This window comes from Acartia tonsa, chromosome 8 (genome assembly GCF_053477335.1).
Source record: "Acartia tonsa isolate MP-2025a chromosome 8, ASM5347733v1, whole genome shotgun sequence".
Lineage (NCBI taxonomy): Eukaryota > Metazoa > Arthropoda > Copepoda > Calanoida > Acartiidae > Acartia > Acartia tonsa.
The window spans coordinates 26214165-26239923 of record NC_137267.1 but is presented as its reverse complement, the minus strand read 5'-3'; the positions used below and the strand labels follow the sequence as shown (position 1 = coordinate 26239923).

At 33.1% G+C, this 25759-nt stretch overlaps 1 protein-coding gene across 2 annotated transcripts in view; it reads left to right on the top strand.

The window, feature by feature from the left end:
• The window catches only part of LOC145326390 (telomerase protein component 1-like), a 75113-nt gene that overhangs the window by 23384 nt on the left and 25970 nt on the right, over positions 1 to 25759 (top strand). For both annotated transcript variants that reach the window (XM_080169725.1, XM_080169724.1), the window contains exons 20-23: positions 11805 to 11838; positions 12263 to 12339; positions 12760 to 12807; positions 13512 to 13597. In XM_080169725.1, the coding sequence (XP_080025851.1) occupies positions 11805 to 11838; positions 12263 to 12339; positions 12760 to 12807; positions 13512 to 13597 (245 nt within the window). The remainder of the gene's footprint in view (positions 1 to 11804; positions 11839 to 12262; positions 12340 to 12759; positions 12808 to 13511; positions 13598 to 25759) is intronic.

Here is a 25759-nt window from a genome sequence, read left to right as displayed (position 1 = left end):
AGCCCCTACATAGCCTCTCCATCGCCCCTTAATAGCTCCTTACCTTAATTTATATAACATAGCCCCTACATAGCCTCTCCATCGCCCCTTAATAGCCCCTTACCTTAATTTATATAACATAGCCTCTACATAGCCTCTCCATCGCCCCTTAATAGCCCCTTACCTTAATTTATATAACATAGCCCTACATAGCCTCTCCATCGCCCCTTAATAGCCCCTTACCTTAATTTATATAGCATAGCCCCTACATAGCCTCTCCATCGCCCCTTAATAGCCTCTTACCTTAATTTATATAATCCTTACCTTAATATATATAACATAGCCCCTACATAGCCTCTCCATCGCCCCTAAATAGCCCCTTACCCTAATTTATATAACATAGCCCCTACATAGCCTCTCCATCGCCCCTTAATAGCCTCTTACCTTAATTTATATAACATAGGCCCTACAAAGCATCTCCATCGCCCCTTAATAGCCCCTTACCTTAATTATATAACATAGCCCCTACATAGCCTCTCCATCGCCCCTTAATAGCCTCTTACCTTAATTTATATAACATAGCCCCTTCATAGCCTCTTCATCGCCCCTTACCTTAATTTATATAACATAGGCCCTTTATGGCTCCTGTACAGCCTCTGTAATTGTATTGCCCCTTCATTATAGAAGGTAGGGCATTAAGGTAAGGAAGGAATGTGACCCTCTACAGTTTTAAATTTAAGTTTTAAAAGGATGACAAGGATGACAACATTTATAAAAGCAAAGCTCTGAAACGGTAGAAAAAAGTTTAAAGGAAGCCTGCAAGAAATACCACGCTTTAACTGCTGAAAGACTGCCACAAGTAGACCAAATACCCCAAATTTGAAGCCTTCAGCTTCTATAACAAAAAAGTTCTAGGCATTTTAAAATGACATTTTATGTACAATGGAAATTTTGAAAGAATTGCAATGCTCATGTTGAAAACTTTAAAATTAAACTACGTGGCCTAGAAACAAAATTATAAGCTTATTTTTGTCATAAATTTAGGTTTCCAGTAACTAATTATATTTTTACAATAAAAATACCTATTTTTATAGTCAAAATCATTAAAAAAAAATAAGTTTTACTTGCGTTGTACCGAATGTACTGTAGCCAATCAGAAGGCTGAATCAGCTTAACAACCAATCACAGCTAAGCTTGTATTAGTTTACCCCTTTGTTTCCGCTATGATTTTCGTTTAAAAATGCAATTTAAATCGATTTTTTTTCATAGATTTTGACTATGAAATGTGGTGTTTTTATTGTAAAAATGTAATCAGTTACAGGCAATCTAAGTTTCTGACAAAGATAAGGTTATAATTTTATGTCTAGGCAACGTAATTTAATATTGTTTTTTCTTTTATGAGCATTGGAAATCTTTCAAAAATTCCATTGTACATAAAATGCTATTTTGAAATGCCTAGAACTTTTTTGTTATTGAAGCTGAAGGCTTATAATTTGGGGTATTGGGTCTTCTTGTGGCAGTCTTTTAGCAGTTAAAGCGTGTTATTTCTTGCAGGCGTCCTTTAATGAACATTAATAATGTAGAGTGTCAGAACTGAATAGTCAGAACATAAATTTAAAATTCGAAACAAAATTGTAAGTAAATTTATTGAGAAATTGCTTACATGCAGGAAAATGCTTAAGGACGTACTCACATTTTTTGGACTTGATTATAGATATGATTCGCTTATAACATTCTATTTTGTTGTCCTAGGAATCAGTATCCCAGAAATCAGATTAATCGGATAATTTTGATACATAAAAATTTGTTGTAAGTTAATAATTAGTATGCTTAAAATGGACGTATGGATATTCTGATAATGATTATAGACTTTCTAAATCGTACCTTTCTACTACAGGAATCACATGCCTAAATTAACGAAAATAGCTAACCGTTACGGACGTACGGACTGATCCTTAATATAGAAAAGCTTTGCTTTTAAAAAGTTAAAAAGATTTTTTGAGGGGATGGGGTAATATTTTTCTTGGGGTGAATTTTCTGGGAGGGTGGAGATACCCTCCCTCGAAATAATTATAAACCCTCTATGAACTTAAAAGAAGCTTCACTGTAAAGGAGAACCATATAGGTTCAGCGGTTAGCTTTTCTACAGACAAAAAAAAGATTACTACTTTATATAATAGGTTATGAAAAAGGAAAAAAAAGCAAGATAACAAGGATAACAACATTCACAAAAGCAAAGCTCTAAAATCAGGAGGTCAAACATAAATTTTGTTAAAATTAGCGTAAATCTATAATACAAAGTAGAATGATGTCTGTCCATCCGTCTGTCTGTCTGTCCGTCTGTCTGCCGTCTGTCAGTCCCTTAAGATCTCGGTAACCACTGGACCGATTATATTCTACTATTCAGGGAATATACCTACTGGTCCTGTGGTGGTTTTAGGCTATTTTCTTGGGGGGTGGGATACCCCCAACCCCCCCAAAAACAAAAAAATCCCCCCCCATTTTTTTTTTGCTGAAGATTTTCTTGGTCCTATTACGAATTTCGCCAAAAAAAAATTTTATCACCTCTTGGGGCAAAGCCCCTGAGGCTAGGGGCGAATCTGCTAGTATAGAATATAGTAAAAGGGCATAATTTTATTTTTAGTATTTGATTATAATACTAAACCTTGTTGTCCTAAGAAACATTACTCCAAAACCCAGATGAATGGGACAATGATATTATACAAAAAAATGGACGTACATACTTTCTAGTAATGAATATAGTATTGTACCCAACTGTTATAGAAATCATTCTGCAAAGTTTGAAATCGATAGGATATTTATAACATGTCTAAATTAAAGAAAATGTCGTCTAACCGTTTGGACGTACGGACAAACCAATCCTTACTATAGAAAAGTTTCGCATTTAAAAAGGAAAATTATAATGAAAATATAATGAATTAATAAAATAAATATAAATAATATAATAACATAATGAAATAAAGAAAAAAAATAAACTAAGAGAATGAAATTTTTTAGTTAAATAGAATATTGAATAAGGATCATATAATGGACAAACAGACAAAGTAAGTTATAGAGCAGACTTTAAGAGAATATGCTATTACTCAAAGATTATCACGAAACCTAAGTCTTTTGAAGCATAATTGAGAGACAGACAAAATAATTTATAGACTGGATATACATATGTCATGGGAATATTCACTAAAAATCTCAACAGTCTATCTTTAACAATAGCAGAGAAAACCACATGCTTAACTTAATGAGAAGAGCAATGACGAAAGGACTAGCCCTAATTGTAGAAAAGTCTCTCTTTTAACAAAAAAAGTATTTTTTTTGGTCTGAAGCTTAAAAATTTCATAAACTGACTAAATTCTCCATTTAAGGGAAGCTTCACATAGGTCATGGGATGGTTTTTTGCTTTTTCATTTTCAGATTTAAGCCCCTAATTGGTTTAGGCTATTTTTCTGCCTCCTTACATTAAAAAGAGCGCAGCTGCAAGTGAATAAGAAAAGAGAAATATAAAAGAAGAATACATATTATCCTATTATATAAAGTAGTAAAACATAAACAAACGTTGGAGTGGACAAACCTAGGAATGGGACAATCGTCGGAGTGGACATTGCTTATGTAAAACGCAGGAGTGTCTTTTATTTTATTTATAAGATAAAAATCTTTCAAAACAAAAAAAAATCTTGAATATCTTTTCTCACAGACTGAAATTTTAAAATCAGTCTAACAGTTTTCCAAAGTAGGTAAGTTCTATCGAAAGGCAAAGGTTTGAAACAGATAGAACATTTCATTAAACTAAAACATATTTTTTTCTCACATTGTTTACAACTGTCAAATATGTTTTTTTATATGCCTAACCCCTGCAGGGGGCTTATTTGTATATTTATATCTTAACCTAACCTAACCTGTGTAGAAATAACTAAACAAATGTTGTTGAAACCTAATTTTTAAGATATTATAGACACTTCTGCGTTTTACTTATATAATGTCCACTCCGACATTTGTCCGAAATATCCTGTGTTTGTCCACGTTAGTAAGGCTTTCTGTTCTGAAACTTAAGATCTCAATAACTACTAAACAGATTGGGCTTTCTATTTCAGGTAAGCTTAATATTTGTCTTGTAATGGCTTTAGGCTATTTTATTTTAAGTCGAGGGATGGTTTTATGCTATTCTATTTTAAGTCCTGGGAAGGCTTTAGGCTTTTATTCATTCCCCTTTGAATACAGAGCCAATAGATGCTGGGGGCGTAGCCGCTAGTCGATATACAAAGTTTTTTTTTGTCTGTAGCAAAGGATCTTGTTTGCTGCTAAACCGATATGATGTATGTCTGTCTGTCTATACCGTAGGATCTTGCTAACCGCTGAGTACTGAGATGATTTTAAGATAGTTTATTTTTTTTCCTTATAATAAAATAACAGGATATTTGTCCATAAAAAGTGAAGCAATATCTTAATTTTTGTTGTTGGAACTGTTATTCAGTTGATTATACCAAGGATCTAAAGGAATAAGACAATGGCCGATAAATTTTTATCCATCCCTAATAACGATACACAAAATTGCAACACTACAACCAAAATATGACAAAAGTCCCCAAAGTTTTGAGCCAACGAATAAGAAAACTTCATTATAAAACTTTGGAGACTATTGTAAAAATTGCCTAATGTTTCCTTTATCCCTGAGATTATACAGACTATCCTTAAACTAATATTTACATTAAAGTAACAGGATGTTTATCAGTATCAACTGAACCGATATGCTTCTCCTTTACATTGAAGCTTATTTTACTCGCAGGAAAAGTTTTCATTTTGGGGAGGGGACTAACACTTTCAGCCCCCGGAAGGTATCACTTCCCTTAAATTCTTAACCTTCCCCCTCCCCCCCCCTCTCCACCACATCTATTCATTAAAGTACTCCTAGGGTCATCTATGGGATTAGCCGTTAGTGACTTAAAAATAATTCAAGTGCAATGATATATTTACCAAATTAATACGATAATTTTGTATACATTTTTTATGAAAAAAAATTATTTTGCCAAAGGCAGCCAAAAAATAAGCAGCAAATATTTCAAAAATGCTCTGATAATCAGAGATCTACAGGGATAAGACGATTGTCGATAAAATGATATATATACATATATACAGTGTGTTTTTTTATGAGAACTTTTTTGAAAGCAATTTTACCTTACTTATAGTTATTAGAATTTAATGATTAATGGCTTATTCTCTTCTTTTTTATAACCTTTAATAGAAAAGCAAAAAATATTTCAGTTTTTATTCAAAAAGTACAGTAAATTAAAAAATTTAAAACTTAGGTGTCAACATCTAAAAATGGTTTTAGTGCATTTTTCTTATAATCTACCTTTGCAAGAATGGCTGCAAAACGCTTCAAAGTTGAGATATTGAGCTAAAAATTTATATAGATACTACTTGTGACATGTACTAGAACATTTTGAAATTTGAAGGCCATATCTCAACCAGGGAGGGAATACTGGCCCCCCAATGTACTCCCTCCATTCTTGGAAAGGGTAGAAGATTTGAGCATAAGAAAAATGCGCTAAAACCATTTCTCGTATTCATTTGAATCCGGTGGATAGGAACCGGTTCTCATCCATACGAAAAAACTATGTCTAGCATCGTATTATATCCAGCTTTCTACGAATATAGATATGTACAATCATAAGATTAAACCCAGTTTTATTAGCCGGTGCCTTCTGCACCTCGGGGCTAAAAAAACTAGTTTTAATCTCATAATTGTACTTTCTATATCCGCGGAAAGCCGTTTATAATACGATGCGAGAAATAACTATTTTAGATGTTGACACCCATGTTTTGAAATTTTGAATTTACTGTACTTTTTAAATAAAAACTGAAATATTTTTTTGCTTTTCTGTTAATGGTTATAAAAAACGAAGAGAATAAGCCATTAATCATTAAATTCTGATAACTATAAGTAGGGTAAAATTGCTTTCAAAAATGCTCTCATAAAAAAAAAACACTGTATATATATGTATGTTTATATATTAATTATTCCCATTGATGATTCACAAAATTACCCCTTCTTTAGTTTAGAATTAGTGGTTGAAACATTTAGACACTCAACTTAATGAACTAAACAATCACAAAACAATAAAAAGTCCCCAAGGTTGTTAATCTAACGAATAAGAAAACGGTATTATAAAACTTTGGAGACTAGACAGCACTCTTGGATAAGCCAACTTATAACACTTTGGGAACTATCCTAATCCTCCCTGGCGAAATGACAATGAGATTTTTTGGTAAATTTGTGGCAAACTTTATTCTTAATAAATTAGCACTTGGCAAAATTATACTGGAGAGATATTTCATTGAAGAATAAATTTTTTTTTTGCCCAAACTTTTCGTCAGCCAATAATAACAGATAAGTTAAACATTGTAAAAATAATATAGTAACTTAACTCGAGTTGTCAACGGCAGAAATTAGGTCCTGAGATGGTTTTAGGCCTGGAAAGGTTTATAACAATTTTATCTGTATTTCTTAAAATAAATTAACAGAATCTTTGTCTGTATGTATGAATGTCTGTCTGTACCGAAGGATCTTGCTAACCGCTGAACCAATATGGTTCTCCTTTACAGTGAAGATTCCTATAGGTCCTGAGATCGTTCTCCTTAATAGGGTAGCTTCTCATAGGTCCTGGGGAGGTTAATAACTATTTTATTTTAATCCTTATAATAAAGTAACAGGATCTTTGTCTGTATGTATGTCTGTCTGTACCTTGCTAACCACTAAACCGACATGGTTCTCCTTTACAGTGAAGCTTCCTATGGGTAATGAGATGGCTTTAGGCCATTTTATTTTTAATCCTTATAAAAAGTAACAGGATCATTGTCTGTATGTATCAAAGAAGATCGCTAACTGCAGAACCAATATGGTTCTCCTTTATAGGGTAGCTTCCAATAGATCCTGGGAAGGTGTATAACTGTTTTGAAGGAGGATATAAGGGGCTATTAAGGGGCGATGGAGAGGCTATGTAGAGGCTATGTTATATAAATTAAGGTAAGGGGCTTTTAAGTGGCGATGGAGGGCTATTAAGGGGCGATGGAGAGGCTATGTTATATAAATTAAGGTAAGGAGCTATTAAGGGGCGATGGAGAGGCTATGTAGCGGCTATGTTATATAAATTGGCTATTAAGGGGCGATGGAGAGGCTATATAGGGGCTATTTTATATAAATTAAGGTAAAGGACTATTAAGGGGCGATGGAGAGGCTATGTAGGGGCTATGTTATATAAATTAAGGTAAGGGGCTATTAAGGGGCGATGGAGAGGCTATGTAGGGGCTATGTTATATAAAATCGGGTAAGGGGCTATTAAGGGGCGATGGGGAGGCTATGTAGGAGCTATGTTATATAATTAAGGTAAGGGGATATTAAGGGGCGATGGAGAGGCTATGTAGGGGCTATGTTACATAATTAAGGTAAGAGGCTATTATGGGGCGATGGAGAGGCTATGTAGGAGCTTTGTTATATAGATTAAGGTAAGGGGCTATTAAGGGGCGATGGAGAGGCTTTGTAGGGGCTATGTTATATAGATTAGGGTAAGGGGCTATTAAGGGGCGATGGAGAGGCTATATAGGGGCTATGTTATATAAATTAAGGTAAGAGGCTATTAAGGGGCGATTGAGAGGCTATGTAGGGGCTATGTTACATAATTAAGGTAAGGGGCTATTAAGGGGCGATGGAGAGGCTATATAGGAGCTTTGTTATATAAATTTAGGTAAGGGGCTATTAAGGGGCGATGGAGAGGCTATGTAGGGGCAATGTTATATAATTAAATTAAGTGGCTATTAAGGGGCGATAGAGAGGCCATATAGGAGCTTTGTTATATAAATTAAGGTAAGGGGCTATTAAGGGGCGATGGAGGAGCGATGTAGGGGCCATCAAGTTGCAATGTAATATAAATTTGGAGAAGGAGCGATGAAGGGGCGATGTAGGAGCGATGAAGGAGCGATGGAGGAGCGATGGAGGAGCTATGTAGGAGCGATGTAGGGGCCATCAAGTTGCAATATAATATAAATTTGGAGAAGGAGCGATGAAGGGGCGATGTAGGAGCAATGAAGGAGCGATGTAGGAGCGATGTAGGGGCCATCACAGTACAATTTAATATAAATTTGGAGAAGGAGCGATGAAGGAGCGATGTAGGAGCAATGGAGGGGCGATGTAGGGGCCATCAAAGTACAATGTAATATAAATTTGGAGAAGGAGCGATGAAGGGGCGATGTAGGAGCGATGAAGGAGCGATGTAGGAGCGATGTAGGAGTGATGTAGGAGCGATGTAGGGGCCATCACAGTACAATTTAATATAAATTTGGAGAAGGAGCGATGTAGGAGCGATGGAGGGGCGATGTAGGAGCGATGGAGGGGCGATGTAGGAGCCATCAAAGTACAATGTAATATAAATTTGGAGAAGGAGCGATGAAGGAGCAATGGAGGGGCGATGTAGGAGCGATGGAGGGGCAATGGAGGGGCGATGTAGGGGCCATCAAAGTACAATGTAATATAAATTTGGAGAAGGAGCGATGAAGGGGCGATGTAGGAGCGATGAAGGAGCGATGTAGGAGCGATGTAGGGGCCATCACAGTATAATTTAATATAAATTTGGAGAAGGAGCGATGGAGGGGCGATGTAGGAGCGATGAAGGAGCGATGTAGCAGCGATGTAGGGGCCATCAAGTTGCAATGTAATATAAATTTGGAGAAGGAGCGATGAAGGGGCGATGTAGGAGCGATGAAGGAGCGATGTAGGAGCGATGTAGGGGCCATCACAGTACAATTTAATATAAATTTGGAGAAGGAGCGATGTAGGGGCCATCACAGTACAATTTAATATAAATTTGGAGAAGGAGCAATGAAGGAGCGATGTAGGAGCGATGAAGGGGCGATGTAGGAGCGATGTAGGGGCCATCAAAGTACAATGTAATATAAATTTGGAGAAGGGGCGATGGAGGAGCGATGTAGGGGCCATCAAGTGGGTTGTTATATAAATTAAGGTAAGGGACTATGGAGGGGCGATGGAGAGGCTATGAAGGAGCCATCATGGGGCTATAGTATAGCCTCTTATCATAAGAGGCGATATTAACGCCCCTTCAAAGGAGCTATTAAGAGGCCATGAAGGAGCTATAGCATAGCCTCTTATCATAAGAGGCGATATGAACGCTCCTTAAAAGGGGCTATCACATCGCTCCATATGATAAGAGGCTATGCTATAGCTCCTTGAAGGAGCTATAGAAAATCATCGCCCCATATGGAGCGATGTCATGGAAAGGACTATACCCGAAATTACTTCTATTGGAAAATATAATGTTTATTTATTTTTTGGTGCTGCCAGGTACCCCCTAGCTTAGGAGATAGCACATACAATACTCTATATTGCTGCTATCTATCGACAATTTAGAGTTTACATTATGATGTTTAGTCTCATACAAAATAAAATAATATATACTAAGAGATTAATTATTAACTAAATATAAATTGGTGGAAAAAAAGTAAAATTTTCAGGATATGCACCAGGAGCTACAGGAGTACTATCTTGACCAAAATGGGGATAGTGTATTTGATTCCTGAAGCCCCTTTTTAAAGAAGACGAAAAGAAAAAAAAGAATATAAAACAAATTAAATGTGAAAGGGAAAATTGAAACTTTAATTTAGTTAAATTGAGTTGTAAGGATGGTAAAAAAAGTAAAAAAAAAACACAAATAAACATTTATATTATGTTAGAGAAATCAGTAAATAATAAGAAAAATGAAAAAAAAAATATATGAAGGAATTTAGAGAAAAATAAAACAAAATTAATATGAAACTAAAGAGAATAAAAAGGAAAAATAATAAGATAGATCATTGTTGTATATAATTTTAATACCATATTTCAAGTTTTAAAATATCATCGAAGATTAATAAGTAAAGTTTTTATAAAAAGAAAGGAGAAAGAAAAAAAAACATAAAAAGGAAAAAAAGCAATACTTCAAGCCTTTGTCATTGTATTATTTTTAAAAAAACAGAAAATTCTCAATTCAAAATAATATTTTTTTATAGAATGCCACTTTGAGCTTTGCCCTATAATCAACCCTCCCCTCCCCGCCAAAAAAACAAAAAAAACAACACTCCCCTCCCCGCCAAAAGACAACCCCCCCCCCCCCTACTTAAAAAAATCACTAGGTTTTTTATGAAATCAATTTTCAAGATCTGTTTATGCACTCAGAACAGTTTTCTCTATTACAAATAAAATGAAGTTTTTCCAACAAAAAATCTTTGAGTTTCATACAAAATTGTTTTCTTGACATAACTGTGCTAAAAGTATAAATAACCTCGTCATTATTATTATCATTTTCAGGATTAGGATTAGTATTAGGAATAATGATTTCATTCCATAACTTTGGTAGATCAGAGTAAGGGAATTTTTTAAATGTCTCAAGTCTAACAAATGGAACATTGTACTGTTGATTATTTCTAAGATCTCTTGTTGTTCTTGTGCTATTTCTAATCCATAAGTTATCAAAAGAACATGGAAGCCTATGATTAACGTAATCAAACATAAATTGTAATTTAGAATAGACAATTTGTTGAGTTACAGGAAGAATATCTAAATTTTTAAATAAAATTGTAGTATGTGCATTATATTTTGAGTTGGTGATTATTCTCAGTGCTTTTTTTTGCTGTTTTACAATTTTATCAAGAGTTGATACTGCTGCACTTCCCCAAATTGGGGCACAATATGTAAGATGACTATGGACAAGTGAATTGTATAGAGTTTGCAATGCTTTTCCACCAATAATATGTTTTGCAGCATTTATAGCAAATAGTGAGCGTGAAATCTTTTTATTTATCATATCAATATGATATTTAAAGTTTAATTTAGGATCTAAATAAACACCTAGAAATTTAATTGCAGGAGTTTCACTTCTTGAGTTGACATATGAAAGTTTGTGTACCAAATTTGGATCATTTTGGTTATCATTATTGTGATCAAGATTAATACTAATGCTATCAAAGTCAATTGTTGATTCATCTTTTGTAAATATCATAAATTTAGTTTTTGATGGATGTAGGCTTAACTCATTAGTTCTAAACCAATAAGTTATTTTTCTTAATTCAATATTAAGAATATCAATAATATCATGAAGGTTTTTACCCGAAATTAAAAAACTGGTATCATCAGCAAAAAGTAATGTAAATAGAGTAGTACATTTAGCTAAGTCATTGATATAAATTAAAAATAGTAAGGGTCCTAAAATAGAACCTTGTGGTACACCTTTGTTAATAAATTTTATATCAGACTTTGCATTGTTGATGTAAACAAATTGTTGTCTATTTGCTAAGTAATTTTTAAACCATGTCAATTCTGTACCATTGATTCCAAGCTTAGAAAGTTTGTCCAGCAAGATTCTATGAGAACAGCAATCAAAAGCTTTTTGTAAATCACAAAAGACTCCAACTGTATACTTTTTATCATTATATTGTCGTTTACTCTTTCCTATTATTAAAGCAGTAGGATGTATGTCTGTCTAACAACTGCACAGATTTAGTTCTCTTGTGTAAAGAAGTTGCGTATTTTGTAGGTCATTGGCAATGGTCTTTTCAATTTAAAATTTCTTATTTAAATTGATTTTGTGGGGGCAAACCCCTTCCAACCAGCCACATTGAAAGGCCAGCCCCTCAACCACTGACTTTGTTAGGTCTAAAGACAATTCGGTTTATTTCAAACTGTAAAATTGTTTATTACTTCTTGTATCTAGTTATGATCATCATTATCTATTTTTCTTTAAATACTTTTTTTATTGAACCAGTGAGTTTTTGCATATGTTGGCTGTTTATAGAGAGGTAAATCAATTTAATTGTAAAGTAATATGAAACCATCTTCGAATTCAAATTTTAAAATTCTTATTTGGTAGCGAGGCAACTCTTTGATTTAAAATGTCTTTAACTCCTTCTGCTTTACGGTCTCTCCGAACTCGTTAATTAAAGAGCATACCTGATTACATCTGATTAAAATAACTATCTATTCGCGCCCTAGTCTCTATGGGGAGGTTAGGAAAATAGCCTAAAACCATTCGGTTCCGCGAACTTTAGCTTCAGACAAAAAGAAACCTTTCTTCTTTATACAATAGGATATGATGATTTTGATAATAAATTTATTAGAGACAGCGCAAAATGGCACTACAAAAATGACCTCATACGATGAAATAACCAATAAGAGGAGAGTATATGTATATTTATAACGTTGTCACATTTGTTGTTTATTTAGTTGTTAAATCCTGGAATGTTGTTTACCAGTGTCGGGGTGGCACAAACTGGATTTAAAATGGCAGACACCAACAACAGGCATTGTTCATATTTTTAAAAATGGCTTCTTATTAAAATAATAATAAATATATTTAACTGTAATCATATTTTAATGTTTGTTTTTAAAAAGTTGAGTAGTAAGGCAATTTTTTTCTAGGGATGATTTTTATTGTAAGGATAAGTTATCGTTCCGCAAAGAGTTATAAACCTTCCCCTCTGGCCTATAAGCTTCAATGTAAAAGAAAGCCAAATCAGTCCATCAGTTAGCGAGATCGGTAAAAAAGACAAACAAACATCATGTTACTTTTAAACAAATACCTTTAATGAAAAATTATATTTTTTTGGCTTGCCATTTTGGAGATCTTCAGCAAATACATGATGCATAAAATGTTAGTGGAAAAAAGTAAATAAATGTATTAACCAAAAATGTTTAATATTAACAATGTTATAAATAATTAGACCAGAGAAATATTCCAGCCCACAGAATGTTTTTCTTTATGGATTTAGGTATATATGTTTAGTAGTGTAGCTACTCTATAACTAGGATACTAGAATAGTTATTTATTGCATCGTATCATAGACAGCTTTCCAGTTTCGAAGCGATACTGGAAATAGTTTTATGAATTTACATAATATAAGTGCAGCTGATATAAAATAGTGATTATGCATAACTTTACTATAATTTAGCAAAATTGACGAAGTCATTTTGACAATTTGACAAATAATTAACTATGATGATCTACATTACTATTTTCTAGAAATTGTTATTGCTGCGCTACTTATGAACATGGTAGTACATTGTAGTAAATATGTTTTGTATCAAATAAAAATGTACATATTAGTGAAGACAATAAGGCATAGGGGTATGAAGAATGCTAAGCCATGATCCATTTTGTCTGTTTTAACTTTAATAATGAATACTGGTTTAATGTTTTGCACCCTTCTATCCTAACCTTACATATAAACATAGCCTAAAACAATCATTAGATGAAAGGTAATTTAAGAAGAACAATTGTTTCTGTCTCTTTAAAGAACATTTTGTTTAGACAAAAATACCCAAAGATATTAACCCCTAAATTGCCAATTTGCCAAATGCTTCCTTTGCTTTCAGTAGGGCTACTCTAACCCTTTGCCTAACCTAACCTTAGGGTCTACTTTCGATTCAAGTAGCATTGACATTTTAATAATGGATATTGTTATTTTTATTTTAGTGACACGATACTGAAATTCGTGATACAGAATGGAAATTCAAGACAGTTGGATGCCATCGACTCGATTGATAAAACATTCGATTTAGGTAAATCAATATTATCTATAATACAAAGTCAGTCTGTCTGTCTGTACGTCTGTCTGAAGCTTAAGATCTCGGTAACCGCTGAACCGATTGGGTTTTACTCCTCGGGGAATATACCTAATGTTCCTGTGATGGTTTAAAGCCAATTTTATCCATCACTTTATTGGATAATCTTGATCGAAGTATTGTTTAAAAGCAAAATAAAAAAATAAAAAAGTTTTTTCTCTTTGTAATTTCCCTTTACATGACCTGTTAATTTTATTGTTCTTTTACACCTATAAATGTTGTCATTCTTGCTATATTATAAGACCTTAGTATTCAAATATTTATAGAACCTATTTCTTCGTCTTTAACCTATACCAAAGTTTATAGCTATAAAAGTTTCCTAATTTATGTATTTTATACTGATTCGTTCCTATCGCAAGGATAGCCCTGACTAATTGTTGGGGAGCATTAAATAAATGAATTAAACGTTTTATTATCTAAATCTTCTTTTTATTTTTAAAAATTCTTTTATTTATTACTTCCGTTTGTTGGTGTAACACACATCCCCCCTAGTAGTTTTTACCCCTTTTCGGTCAGATTAGAAATCCACAGTCACTAGATTTCAGATTTAAATCTGTCTCAATATGACTCTTTGTTACCAAAGTTCAGATATGACAAAATTTGACCAAAGTTCAGATTTCAATCTGAAATTTAGTGACAGTATGTCAGGTTATTTTCTCATTTTTGGCAATGCAAACAAATCTGACACAATATCACCAAAAGTCATATATGATATTTAGTGACATAGAGTCAGAGTTGGGGAAATTGCCTAATCTGACACATTATTGCCAAAATTCATATATGACATTTAGTGAAATAGAGTCAGAGTTGAGAAAATTACCTAATCTGACACAATATCACTAAAAGTCATATATGACATTTAGTGACATAGAGTCAGAGTTGGGGAAATTACCTAATCTGACACAATATCACTAAAAGTCATATATAGCATTTAGTGACATAGAGTCAGAGTTGGGGAAATTACCTAATCTGACACAATGTTACTAAAAGTCATATATGACATTTAGTGACATAGAGTCAGAGTTGAGGAAATTACCTAATCTGACACATTGTTACCAGAATTCATATATGACATTTAGTGACATAGAGTCAGAGTTGGGGCAATCACCATATCTGACACATTGTTACCAAAAGTCATATATGACATTTAGTGACAAAGAGTCAGAGTTGGGGCAATTACCATATCTGACACATTGTTACCAAAAGTCATATATGACATTTAGTGAGATAGAGTCAGAGTTGGGGAAATTACCATATCTGACACATTGTTACCAAAAGTCATATATGACATTTAGTGAGATAGAGTCAGAGTTGGGGAAATTACCTAATCTGACACATTGTTACCAATAGTCATATATGACATTTAGTGACAAAGAGTCAGAGTTGGGGCAATTACCTAATATGACACAATGTTACTAAAAGTCATATATGACATTTAGTGACATAGAGTCAGAGTTGAGGAAATTACCTAATCTGACACATTGTTACTAAAAGTCATATATGACATTTAGTGACATAGAGTCAGAGTTGAGGAAATTACCCAATCTGACACAACATCACCAAAGGTCATATATGATATTTAGTGACAAAGAGTTAGAGTTGGGGCAATTACAATATCTGACACATTGTTTTCAGAATTCATATATGACATTTAGTGACATAGAGTCAGAGTTGGGGCAATTACCATATCTGACATATTGTTACCAAAAGTCATATATGACATTTAGTGAGATAGAGTCAGAGTTGAGGAAATTACCTAATCTGACACATTGTTACCAGAATTCATATATGACACTTAGTGACATAGAGTCAGAGTTAGGGCAATCACCATATCTGACACATTGTTACCAAAAGTCATATATGACATTTAGTGAAATAGAGTCAGAGTTGAGAAAATTACCTAATCTGACACATTGTTGCCAAAAGTCATATATGACATGTATTGACATAGAGTCAGAGTTAGGGCAATTACCATATCTGACACATTTTTACCAAATGTCATATATGACATTTAGTGTCATAGAGTCAGAATTGTGCAAATTATCTAATCTGACACATTGTTACCAAAAATCATATATAACATTTAGTAACATAGAGTCAGATTTGAGAAAATGACCTAATCTGACAAATTGTAACCAGAATTCATATATGACATTTAGTGACATATAGTCAGAGTTGGGGAAATTACCTAATCTGACACATTGTTACCAGAATTCATATATGACATTTAGTGACATAGAGTCAGAGTTGAGGAAATTGCCTAATCTGACACATTGTTAACAAAAGTAATATATATGACATTTAGTGACATGGAGTCAGAGTTGAGGAAATTACCTAATAAGACACATTGTTGTAGCAAACTGGTTTTAATCTTGTAATTGTACAGGGTGTTATCAGAATCCATATATGACATATAGTGACATAGAGTCAGAGTTGAGGAAATTGCCTAATCTGACACATTGTTACCAGAATTCATATATGAAATTTAGTGACATAGAGTCAGAGTTGGGGAAATTACCTAATATGACACATTTTAAACAAAAGTCATATATGACATTTAGTGACATAGAGTCAGAGTTGAGGAAATTACCTAATCTGACACATTGTTACCAAAAGTCATATTTGACATTTAGTGACAAAGAGTCAGAGTTGGGGAAATTACCTAATCTGACATAATATCACCAAACGTCATATATGACATTTAGTGACATAGAGTCAGAGTTGAGGAAATTATCTAATCTGACAAATTGTTACCAATCTGACACATTTTTTCCAGAATTCATATATGACATTTAGTGACATAGAGTCAGAGTTGAGAAAACTACCTAATCTGACACATTGTTACCAAAAGTCATATATGACATGTATTGACATAGAGTCAGAGTTAGGGCAATTACCATATCTGACACATTTTTACCAAATGTCATATATGACATTTAGTGTCATAGAGTCAGAATTGTGCAAATTATCTAATCTGACACATTGTTACCAAAAATCATATATGACATTTAGTGACATAGAGTCAGATTTGAGAAAATGACCTAATCTGACAAATTGTAACCAGAATTCATATATGACATTTAGTGACATAGAGTCAGAGATAGGGAAATTACCTAATCTGACACATTGTTACCAGAATTCATATATGACATTTAGTGACATAGAGTCAGAGTTGAGGAAATTACCTAATCTGACACATTGTTATCAGAATTCATATATGCCATTAGTGACATAGAGTCAGAGTTGGGGAAATTACCTAAGTTGGAGGCATTGTTCCTCAGATGCCACATTTTAAACAAAAATAAAATTTCCAGATGGTTTTTAGTCTAGCAATGGATTTATAATTTCTTGAATAAAACAAGATTTTTATATTCTCAATTAAAGTGAAACTCCCAGCCCAGCTGACTAAAACAATGATACCATCCATCCACCTCCTTTATCCAATCCCTTCTTTACTTGATAAATGAACTGACCAGTAATGAATAGCCTACATTGATAACAATTTATTCCCTGGCATAATATTCATGTATATTCCATATCCATTAGTCTAGCTAGAACCCGCAGCATCTAAAGCACAAAGTGTATTGCATTTGCTAGTTTTTATTTTTTGTAATATGTAATAATACAAGAGACATTATTTTAAAGGTTTCTTTGATATTGAAAAATAAGTTATAAAGTGTATGTTTAGTAGTTTAGATGTCATAACAAAAAAAAGAAATAGAATATGTAATAGTTATTTGATGCATCATATTATAAACAACTTTCTGCTGATAAAAAAATGTACAGGGTGTTTCAAGAGAAACATTTTTTAAAAATCTTAATCATGCATACAAAATAAATTGTTGAAAAAATCATTTTTAAATATTTGATACATAAATGTCCCAGAACAGGTTTTCCAAATATATAAGGCATTTCATATAATTGTTTTATTTTCAATGCATAATTAATATTTTTAAAAAGATGTTTCTCTTGAAACACCATGTACATTTTTTTATCATCAGAAAGTTGTTTATAATATGATGCATCAAATAACTATTACATATTCTATTTCTTTTTTTTTTTTATGACATCTAAACTACTAAACATACACTTTATAACTTATTTTTCAAAATCAAAGAAACCTTTAAAATAATTTTAACTTTTAAAGCATGAGTTACAGACAGATGGAAATGAAATGTTTAGACTAGAGGGGCACAGGTCTATCTTTAATAATAGCCCGAAAAATCACATTGTACCCATAGTGACTGTTACATATGACTTAACCCATTAGTGCCGAGCGCCACTTTTATGGGCCGATCGAGCTGAAAATCTCAGGGAAGCTTTATAATGGTAAAAACGGAAAACGTATTTTTTTGTTTTGCTCTAGTGGCGTGCACAGGAAAGTTGCAAAAAAACCCGGTTCGGCATGGCCATAAATGCACAACAGGCATTTTGACCCGTTTTGGGCAGTTTCCCTGGGCATTAAAACCTGGTTTTGAAGTAAACACCCGTTTTTTTCAACAAAAAAATGAAAAATGTAATTTTTGAACGCCCAAAGTGAGATGAACACTTTTTAGAACTTTGATACAATCCGTAATTGAAAACTACACAACCTCATGTAATCTATAGAGCTACAAGTAATATACGAAGCAATTTAGTGTTTCAGCTATAGGTGCCGCCGTTTTCAGTTAAAAAAAACCCGTTTCTTGAAGTTTTAAAACACACACACTACAAAAAAAGAACATATAAAAATTGGGTAATACATATCAGAAAACCAGCATAAAAATATTGGAGGACACATATAGAGATTACTAGGGTATACTGATTAGGGTGGCTCAAGAATAATAAATCATAAAAAAATATTTAATGGTTGAAAAGTTAAAACTGGGTAATAAAACCAAAACCGAGCAGGGTTTTAAAACTGTTGGGCATTTATGGCCATGCCAAACCGGGTCATAATAAGGCGTAAAAAAACGATAAAAAAATCATATAAAAATTAGTAATTTGAATAAAACGAATTCACAAATAGATGTACTTGTCAATAAACATCAGATTTCACGAAAAAAATCAGCGATTTTACTATAAAAACAAAAAAGTTAGAAGGGGTATTTTGAATTCACCAAAATTTTTGTAGTTTTCAAATTTTGTTGAGCTATACCAGCAAACGGAAGTAAGCAAAACTGCCTGCTCCAGGGGGAAATGAAAACCAGGGTAGTAGAGGGGGGATTCATACTGAGAATGATGCAATTTGAAGACTGGAAACCGTTTTTTTAACATTTTCTGGAACCGGGTGGAACCAGGTTTTAATACCCGGTTCGTCACTAATGGGTTAATAACGGACAGGCAAACGAACAAATCATACAGAAGCCTCGCTACTTAAAAGGGTATTTTGTCAGTTTGTTTGATCAAGATTTTTAGCTATGTGTCTTTAATTTAGCTATTGTCTTTCATTTATAGCAATGAAGGTACTCATTGATTAATTTATAGAGAAGCTACTCTATAATACATTTTATCCACCAGTTGATCAGTGAGTAAATGTGATTTTCTCGGCTGCTAGAAAGCTGAAATTTCAGTGATAATTCATATGACAATATGTACATCTAGTCTATACATTGTTTATCCGCCTGTCTGATAGTCATGGTCAGCATTGTCCGTCTGTCTGTCCGTCTGTCTGTCTGTCTGTCTGTCTGTCTGTCCGTCTGTCTGTCCATCTGTCTGTCCGTCTGTCTGTCCGTCTGTCTGTTCCTCTGTCTGTCCATCTGCCTGTCCATCTGTCTGTCTGTCTGTCTGTCTGTCTCTTTGTCCGTCTCTCTGTCCATCTGTCTGTCTGTCAGTCTGGTTGTCTGTCCATCTGTCTGTCCATCTGTCTGTCCATCTGTATGTCCATCTATCTGTCCGTCTGTCTGTCTGTCTGTCCATCTGTCTGTCCATCTGATAACAATAGGACAAATGAACATTAACAGTGTCAGAATGGAATAATCAGAATATATATGTATTAGGGTGGGTTCATATCGGAATTAGACAATGAGGGGATATGCAACAGATAAAATTAACCTTAAAAAATTTCTGACCGAAAAAGAATTTTAAAAAATTGAGTTTTAGAATGCGACCAATAAAAATAAATTTCATTTCTTATTAATATGCAAAGACGACATTCAAAAATTTTTTGAATCAGAACTATGGCTTCATGGTGCTCCCTGGAAAGGCCTTGAGGAGCTGAATCAGGAACATTTGTCCATTTCAAAATATCTTGTTCCTAGCCTTAGAAATCACTAAAAAACCACAAATTCTTAAGGTTTATTGAGAATTGTCCAATTTGTAGAGGTTTTTTAGATTTTCTCAGGCTAGGAACGAGATTTTTTGAAACGGTCAAAAGTTCCACTCCTCAATGCCTTTACTGGGAGCACCATGAAGCCATAGTTCTGATTCAATAAATTGTTGACTCCCATTTACAAATAGCTATACAATTGAATGTCTGGTCGTCAGCGGTTTTAAGACTTAAAATAAATTTTAAATCATCCAGAGGTGTATTATATTTATACAAATTATTTGCAGATCTCCGCTTTGGCCTCAGAAAAAAATATCCAAAATCAACCCACCCTAATATGTATACAAGTCCCATTTTAAAACTTGGTTATAGAAATGCATTTCTTACAACATTGTACTTTGTTGTCCTAAGAATTAGCATTCCAAAAATTTTATTAGAGAAAATATTTTATGGCCTGAAAATGAGGAACACTCGCTTTCAGGAGAAATCTTAAAAGTTATTATCTAAGTTCCTATTAGAGCTAGAGGGCTAAAAAATTTTGTGCAAGTCCGCTGATTGATAATGAATATCCGACCTTAAATAAGTCAAAGTCAATTTTCGCTACCTTCACTTTTTTATTTAAGAACCTTTGTTTTAGGTCCTTTTTTACTTAAAAATTTCAAACGACTGTACATTCTTATTTTTGAAGCTAGGAGAACATTTTTTTACAGAAAATGTTTATCTTTATGTAAATTTTATATTAGAAATATAAAAATACAAATTTCAGCTCCCGCCAGGATGGAGATATTAAAAAACTTCAAAATCTCAGTTATGAGCCATACCCATACTTAAAAAGTCACGCAGTTTGGGCTCTTTATCTTTCACACACAGAAAATGAGATAGAAAAAACTGGAGGGGAGGGGGGCGTTCAACGTCCCCCCCCCCAACCGTTAAGGGTTAAATGAAAGCTGTCTAAAATACGATCCCTTTTTAACTATAATACGATGCTATAAATAACTATTCCAGTATGGTTTCCAAACCGATTAATATCCGATGGATTGGAACTGGTTCTAAGCCATACTTAAAAATCATATATAGTATCATATTAAAGACAATTTTTCATGATTATTGAACTAAAAATCATAAAATTAATGTTCTGTTTTTATAGCATGAGCCTTAGGCCCCCTTAGGCCCCCTTAGGCCCACAAAACTGGTTTTAATTTTCCATTTTAATATCCGCGGATAGTTGTCTATAATTCGATGCGCTAAATAACTATTCCAGTATGGCTTTCAAACTGATTTATATCCGCTGGATAAGAACTGAAAATGTCATGTATAGCAGCGTATTACAGACATTTTCCCATGATTAGTAAAATCAAAATCATAAAGAATAATGTAAGTTTTTTTGGCACAGGTCTTCGGCCCTTCGGGACCCACAAAACTGGTTTTAATCTTATAATTTTCCATTTTAATATCCGCGGACAACTGTCTATAATACGATGCGATAAATAACTATACGATATGGCTTCCAAACCAATTTATATCCGCTGGATAAGAACCAGTTCTAAGCCATACTGAAAAAGTCATGTGTAGCCATTTATTACATTTTCCCAAGATTACTTAAGTAAAAATCATAAAGAATAATGTCAGTTTTTTAGCACAGGCCTAAGGCCCTTTAGGGCCCACAAAACTAGTTTTAATCTTATAATTTTCTATTTTAATATCCGAGGACAGCTGTCTATAATACGATGCACTACATAACTATTCCAGTATGACTTCTTAACCGATTTATATCCGCTGGATAAGAACCGGTTCTAAGCCATACTGAGAAAGTCATGTATAGCATCAAATTGAAATAATTTACAATTACAGGCAAATATGTCTGTCTATAATATGATGCGATAAATATCTATTCCAGTATGACTTTCAAACCGTCGGGTCAGTAATTAATAGCTCTTCATTATTAATTTAAGCATGTTAGAATTGTCCTATAAATTTCAAACTATGTTTTTCCAGCCAAAAAATTGTTGATCAACAGTGCAGTTACTCTTTATTTTATTTGCCTTGTGACCTTTCTCGGATGTAATTAAATATCTAGGATTACAATTCAAATATTATGCTAATTTTATTCTAATTGGGGATAAAATCTTTTTTAACATTTTTAGTCTTTTAAAATCAAGACTCGATAAACGGCCAGAGGGATGGGTAGATATTTCAAATATTTCAGGGAGGGAGTGGACATTGGGCTGTTTATTACACTGGCCCCCAAAGTCTTATAATAATAACGTTTTCTTATTCTTTGACTTAACTTACTTGGGGATTTTTATTAAATTTTGATTGGTTGGTTCATTTAGTTGAGTGTCCAAACGTTTCAACCTCTAATCGTAATCTAAAGACGGGGTTATTTTGTGTATCTTCATTGGGGATGAACATCAATTTATCGGCGATTGTCTTAGCCCTTGAGATCCCTGAAATTAAAGAGTAGATAAAAAATATTTGATTTTAAGTTATCTAAATCACATTAATGTCTTATCCCTTTAGATCCCTGATAATAATTGAATTTCTCTCTGATGTATGTATTGCCTTTCATCTTAAATGGGGGTAGGGATTCGGAATGTAAAAAGGGAGGTATATGACGCTAGCGGCTAGTATTGGCTTGACCTGTAAAGCGTGAACTTTGAAGCTTGTGATATGTGTTTTGTTTAAAGTAAAAGTTAATTTTAACAGATATGTTAAAACAAAGTTGTTAATTGATTTATTTTGCAGTTACATGAAAGATATTTTAGCAATAATAATCTAGACATTGTATGATCAATATAATGAATAAGTTTTGAATATAAAAATGTCGTGGTTTTTAATGCTAAATCATAATCACCATTTCACCAAAGATCAAAAATAATAATAAACAAACAAACTAAAAAGAAATCAAAGTGCAATTTTTGAAAGAATCCTAAGGTTAGAATTGTATTACTTTGTTGAAATTTTATTTATCTAATACTTATATTTGCGGTGATTTTTATATTATAATATGATACCAACCCAAACATTTAGTAATATAGAAGGGTATAGTTATGAGGAAATGGGACGAGTATTACCAGATTAAATTCGTAACCATGGAGAAGTGGGGTTGGGGGGAGGGGGGGGGACTTGTTAAGAACCTGGTATTATAAGAAATAAATATAAAACTGGTTCTACAATGCATTTGAACGCATTAAATGATTAAAACTAGCTCTGAGATGCCAAAGACGCCGGCTAACAAAACTGGTTTTAATATTATGATTATACATTTTTATTTTCATAGAAAACTGGATATAATACGCTATGATACATGATTTTTAAGTATGGTTGAGAACCGGTTCTAATCCACTGGATATTAATCGGTTATGAAACCATACTGGAAAATATTTTATGTGCCATTGTCTTTCCCCTACCTTAAGCATAAACTATTAGATAAATAAGTGAATTAGATAAAGTCACAAATCTTAAAATTTAAATCAAACCTTTTCTAGTTTGAAGGTAGACCCGTTCAACTGTAACATTTTACTCTGATAAATTTTTAGGCAAATTAAAATAACCATATTCATTTAATGCAAAATTGTTTAAAATCGTATCCCTGATTTATAACCCTCCCAAAAAAATAAAGTATAAAGGTTAGTTTAGATTATCTGCAATAAATGTGTCAGTTCCCATATTCATAACCATAATCTAAGTTAAATTAAGTTAAGTTTTAATAACATGTTTTGGTATAATTAGCTGTTTTAGAAAAATGGGAGTAACAATGTGAGGAGAAAAAGGCAGGGTTCTGCTGCAACAATTTATCGTAGCATAATGGATATATTACTACTTGGATCTTATACCAAACAGTAAAAGTGTCGGAACTATGACGTCAGAAAAAATTAACAATTAACCAATGAGAAGCCAGTAATCACAATGGTAAAATATAAAGCGGCCTCTCATTGGTTAATTGTTAATTTTTTCTGACGTCATAGTTAGACACTTTTACTGTTTTCGCTGTTTTAATATTAGGTTAGGTTTTCACATTATTTGTGACCATTTGACAATATGCATTTATTATAATTATTTCTGCAGAGACAAACATTCTAAAAACTAAAAGTTAAACTTTCAATGAGAATGTTATTATTAACAAGTTTGATTATGTCATGTAAAGGTAACAAGATGTCTATGTGTCTGTCTTTGTGTAACGAAGGATCTCCTAAACCACTTCACTGATATGATTTTTCTTTAAAGTGTAGCTTCTCATAATTCCTATTTGGGACTACACCCTCCCCCTTCTGGGGACGTAACCTATTATATAAAGAAGTAATGTTTTTAAAAGCGAAGCTTTTCTATAATTAGGGTTGGTACGTCCGTCACAGAAAGTTAGCTCTTTTCGTTAATTTAAACAGGTTAGAATTGTCCTATCGATTCCAAACTTTGTATGATGATTCATGTATTAGTTAGGTACAATTTAGAAAGCGTAGCAACTCTATAATCAATACCAGAATGTCCCTACGTCCATTTGAAACATGTCGATTTTTAACTTTTTTGATAACAAATTTTTGTATGTTAAAATTATTCGATTATTCTTATTTTTTGAAAACTGATTCCTATTTCAACACGGTATAATGTTATAAGCAAAGCATCTCTATAAACAAGTCCCAAAAATGTAAGTATGTCCTTAAACAGTATCATCTATTTGTGCAGTTTTGCAACAAATTTACTTACAATATTGTTTGTACTGATGCATTATTCTGCTAATTTAGTTCTGACAATCTACAAATGTTAATGTTCGTTTGTTCTTCCATTTCAGAGCTTTGCTTTTATGGATGTTGTCATCCTTGTTATATCTGTAGCTTAAGACTTCTAAAGCTACTTAACCCATCGAGGTCTCTATTTTTGGAAAACTTTATATTAGTCCTGCGATGGTTTTATACTATTTTCTTCCCTTCCCTAGCTCCTAAATGTTAGGTTTGCAACCGCTGGTATATTTTAAAGTTTAAAGTAATTAAAAGAGAAGAAAATAAGTTTGTTTCTTAATATGCATATACCTCAAATATATATAAACTAGCGGCTTCGCCCCTAGCCTCTAGGGACTTTCATTTTTTGGGGGGGGGGGTTGGGGTGTCCCGCCCCCCCTAGAAAATAACTTAAAACCACCACAGGACCAATAGGTATATACCCTAAAGAGTAGAATCCGATCGGTTCTGTGGTTACCGAGATCTTAAGCTTCAGACGGACGGACGGACAGACAGAAATCAAGCTACTTTGTATTATTGATATCAAACAATTTACTGCAAATATTATTTTTTTCTTCTCATTAATCTATCCCTACCCAACTTAGATTTTCTATTAAAACAAATCAAACTAAGAGCAAAGTACGCATTTAACAAGAAAAACATTTTCTATCAATAATTTTAATCCACAGAAGGGGTAACTTTATCATGGATCTTAAGGGATAAGACGAACACAACTAAGTGATAAACAAAATTACCATTTCTGAAGATTAACTTTAAGTTGAAACATTTGAAGCTTTTAAAGAACTAACCAATCAAAATCAAATAAAAGTACCTAAAGTTTTAATCCAACGAATAGATAAACGTGATTTTAAAACTTTAAGTATTTGTGTAATTGACAGTCTAAAATTTCCCTCTAATATCATAATATACCGTCCATTGTCTTATCCCCTATGATCCCTGGATAAACATAATTAGTTTGTGGAAAGGGAATTTAAATTGAAACTCTAATATCCCTGGCAAATAGATTGTGGATAATATGTCAGCCAAGAGTAACATTTTAAGAGCTATATAGTCGACGACATTAATCATTTAAATCGTAAGGAAAAAAGTTTAAATCGGTAGGACAATTATATCATG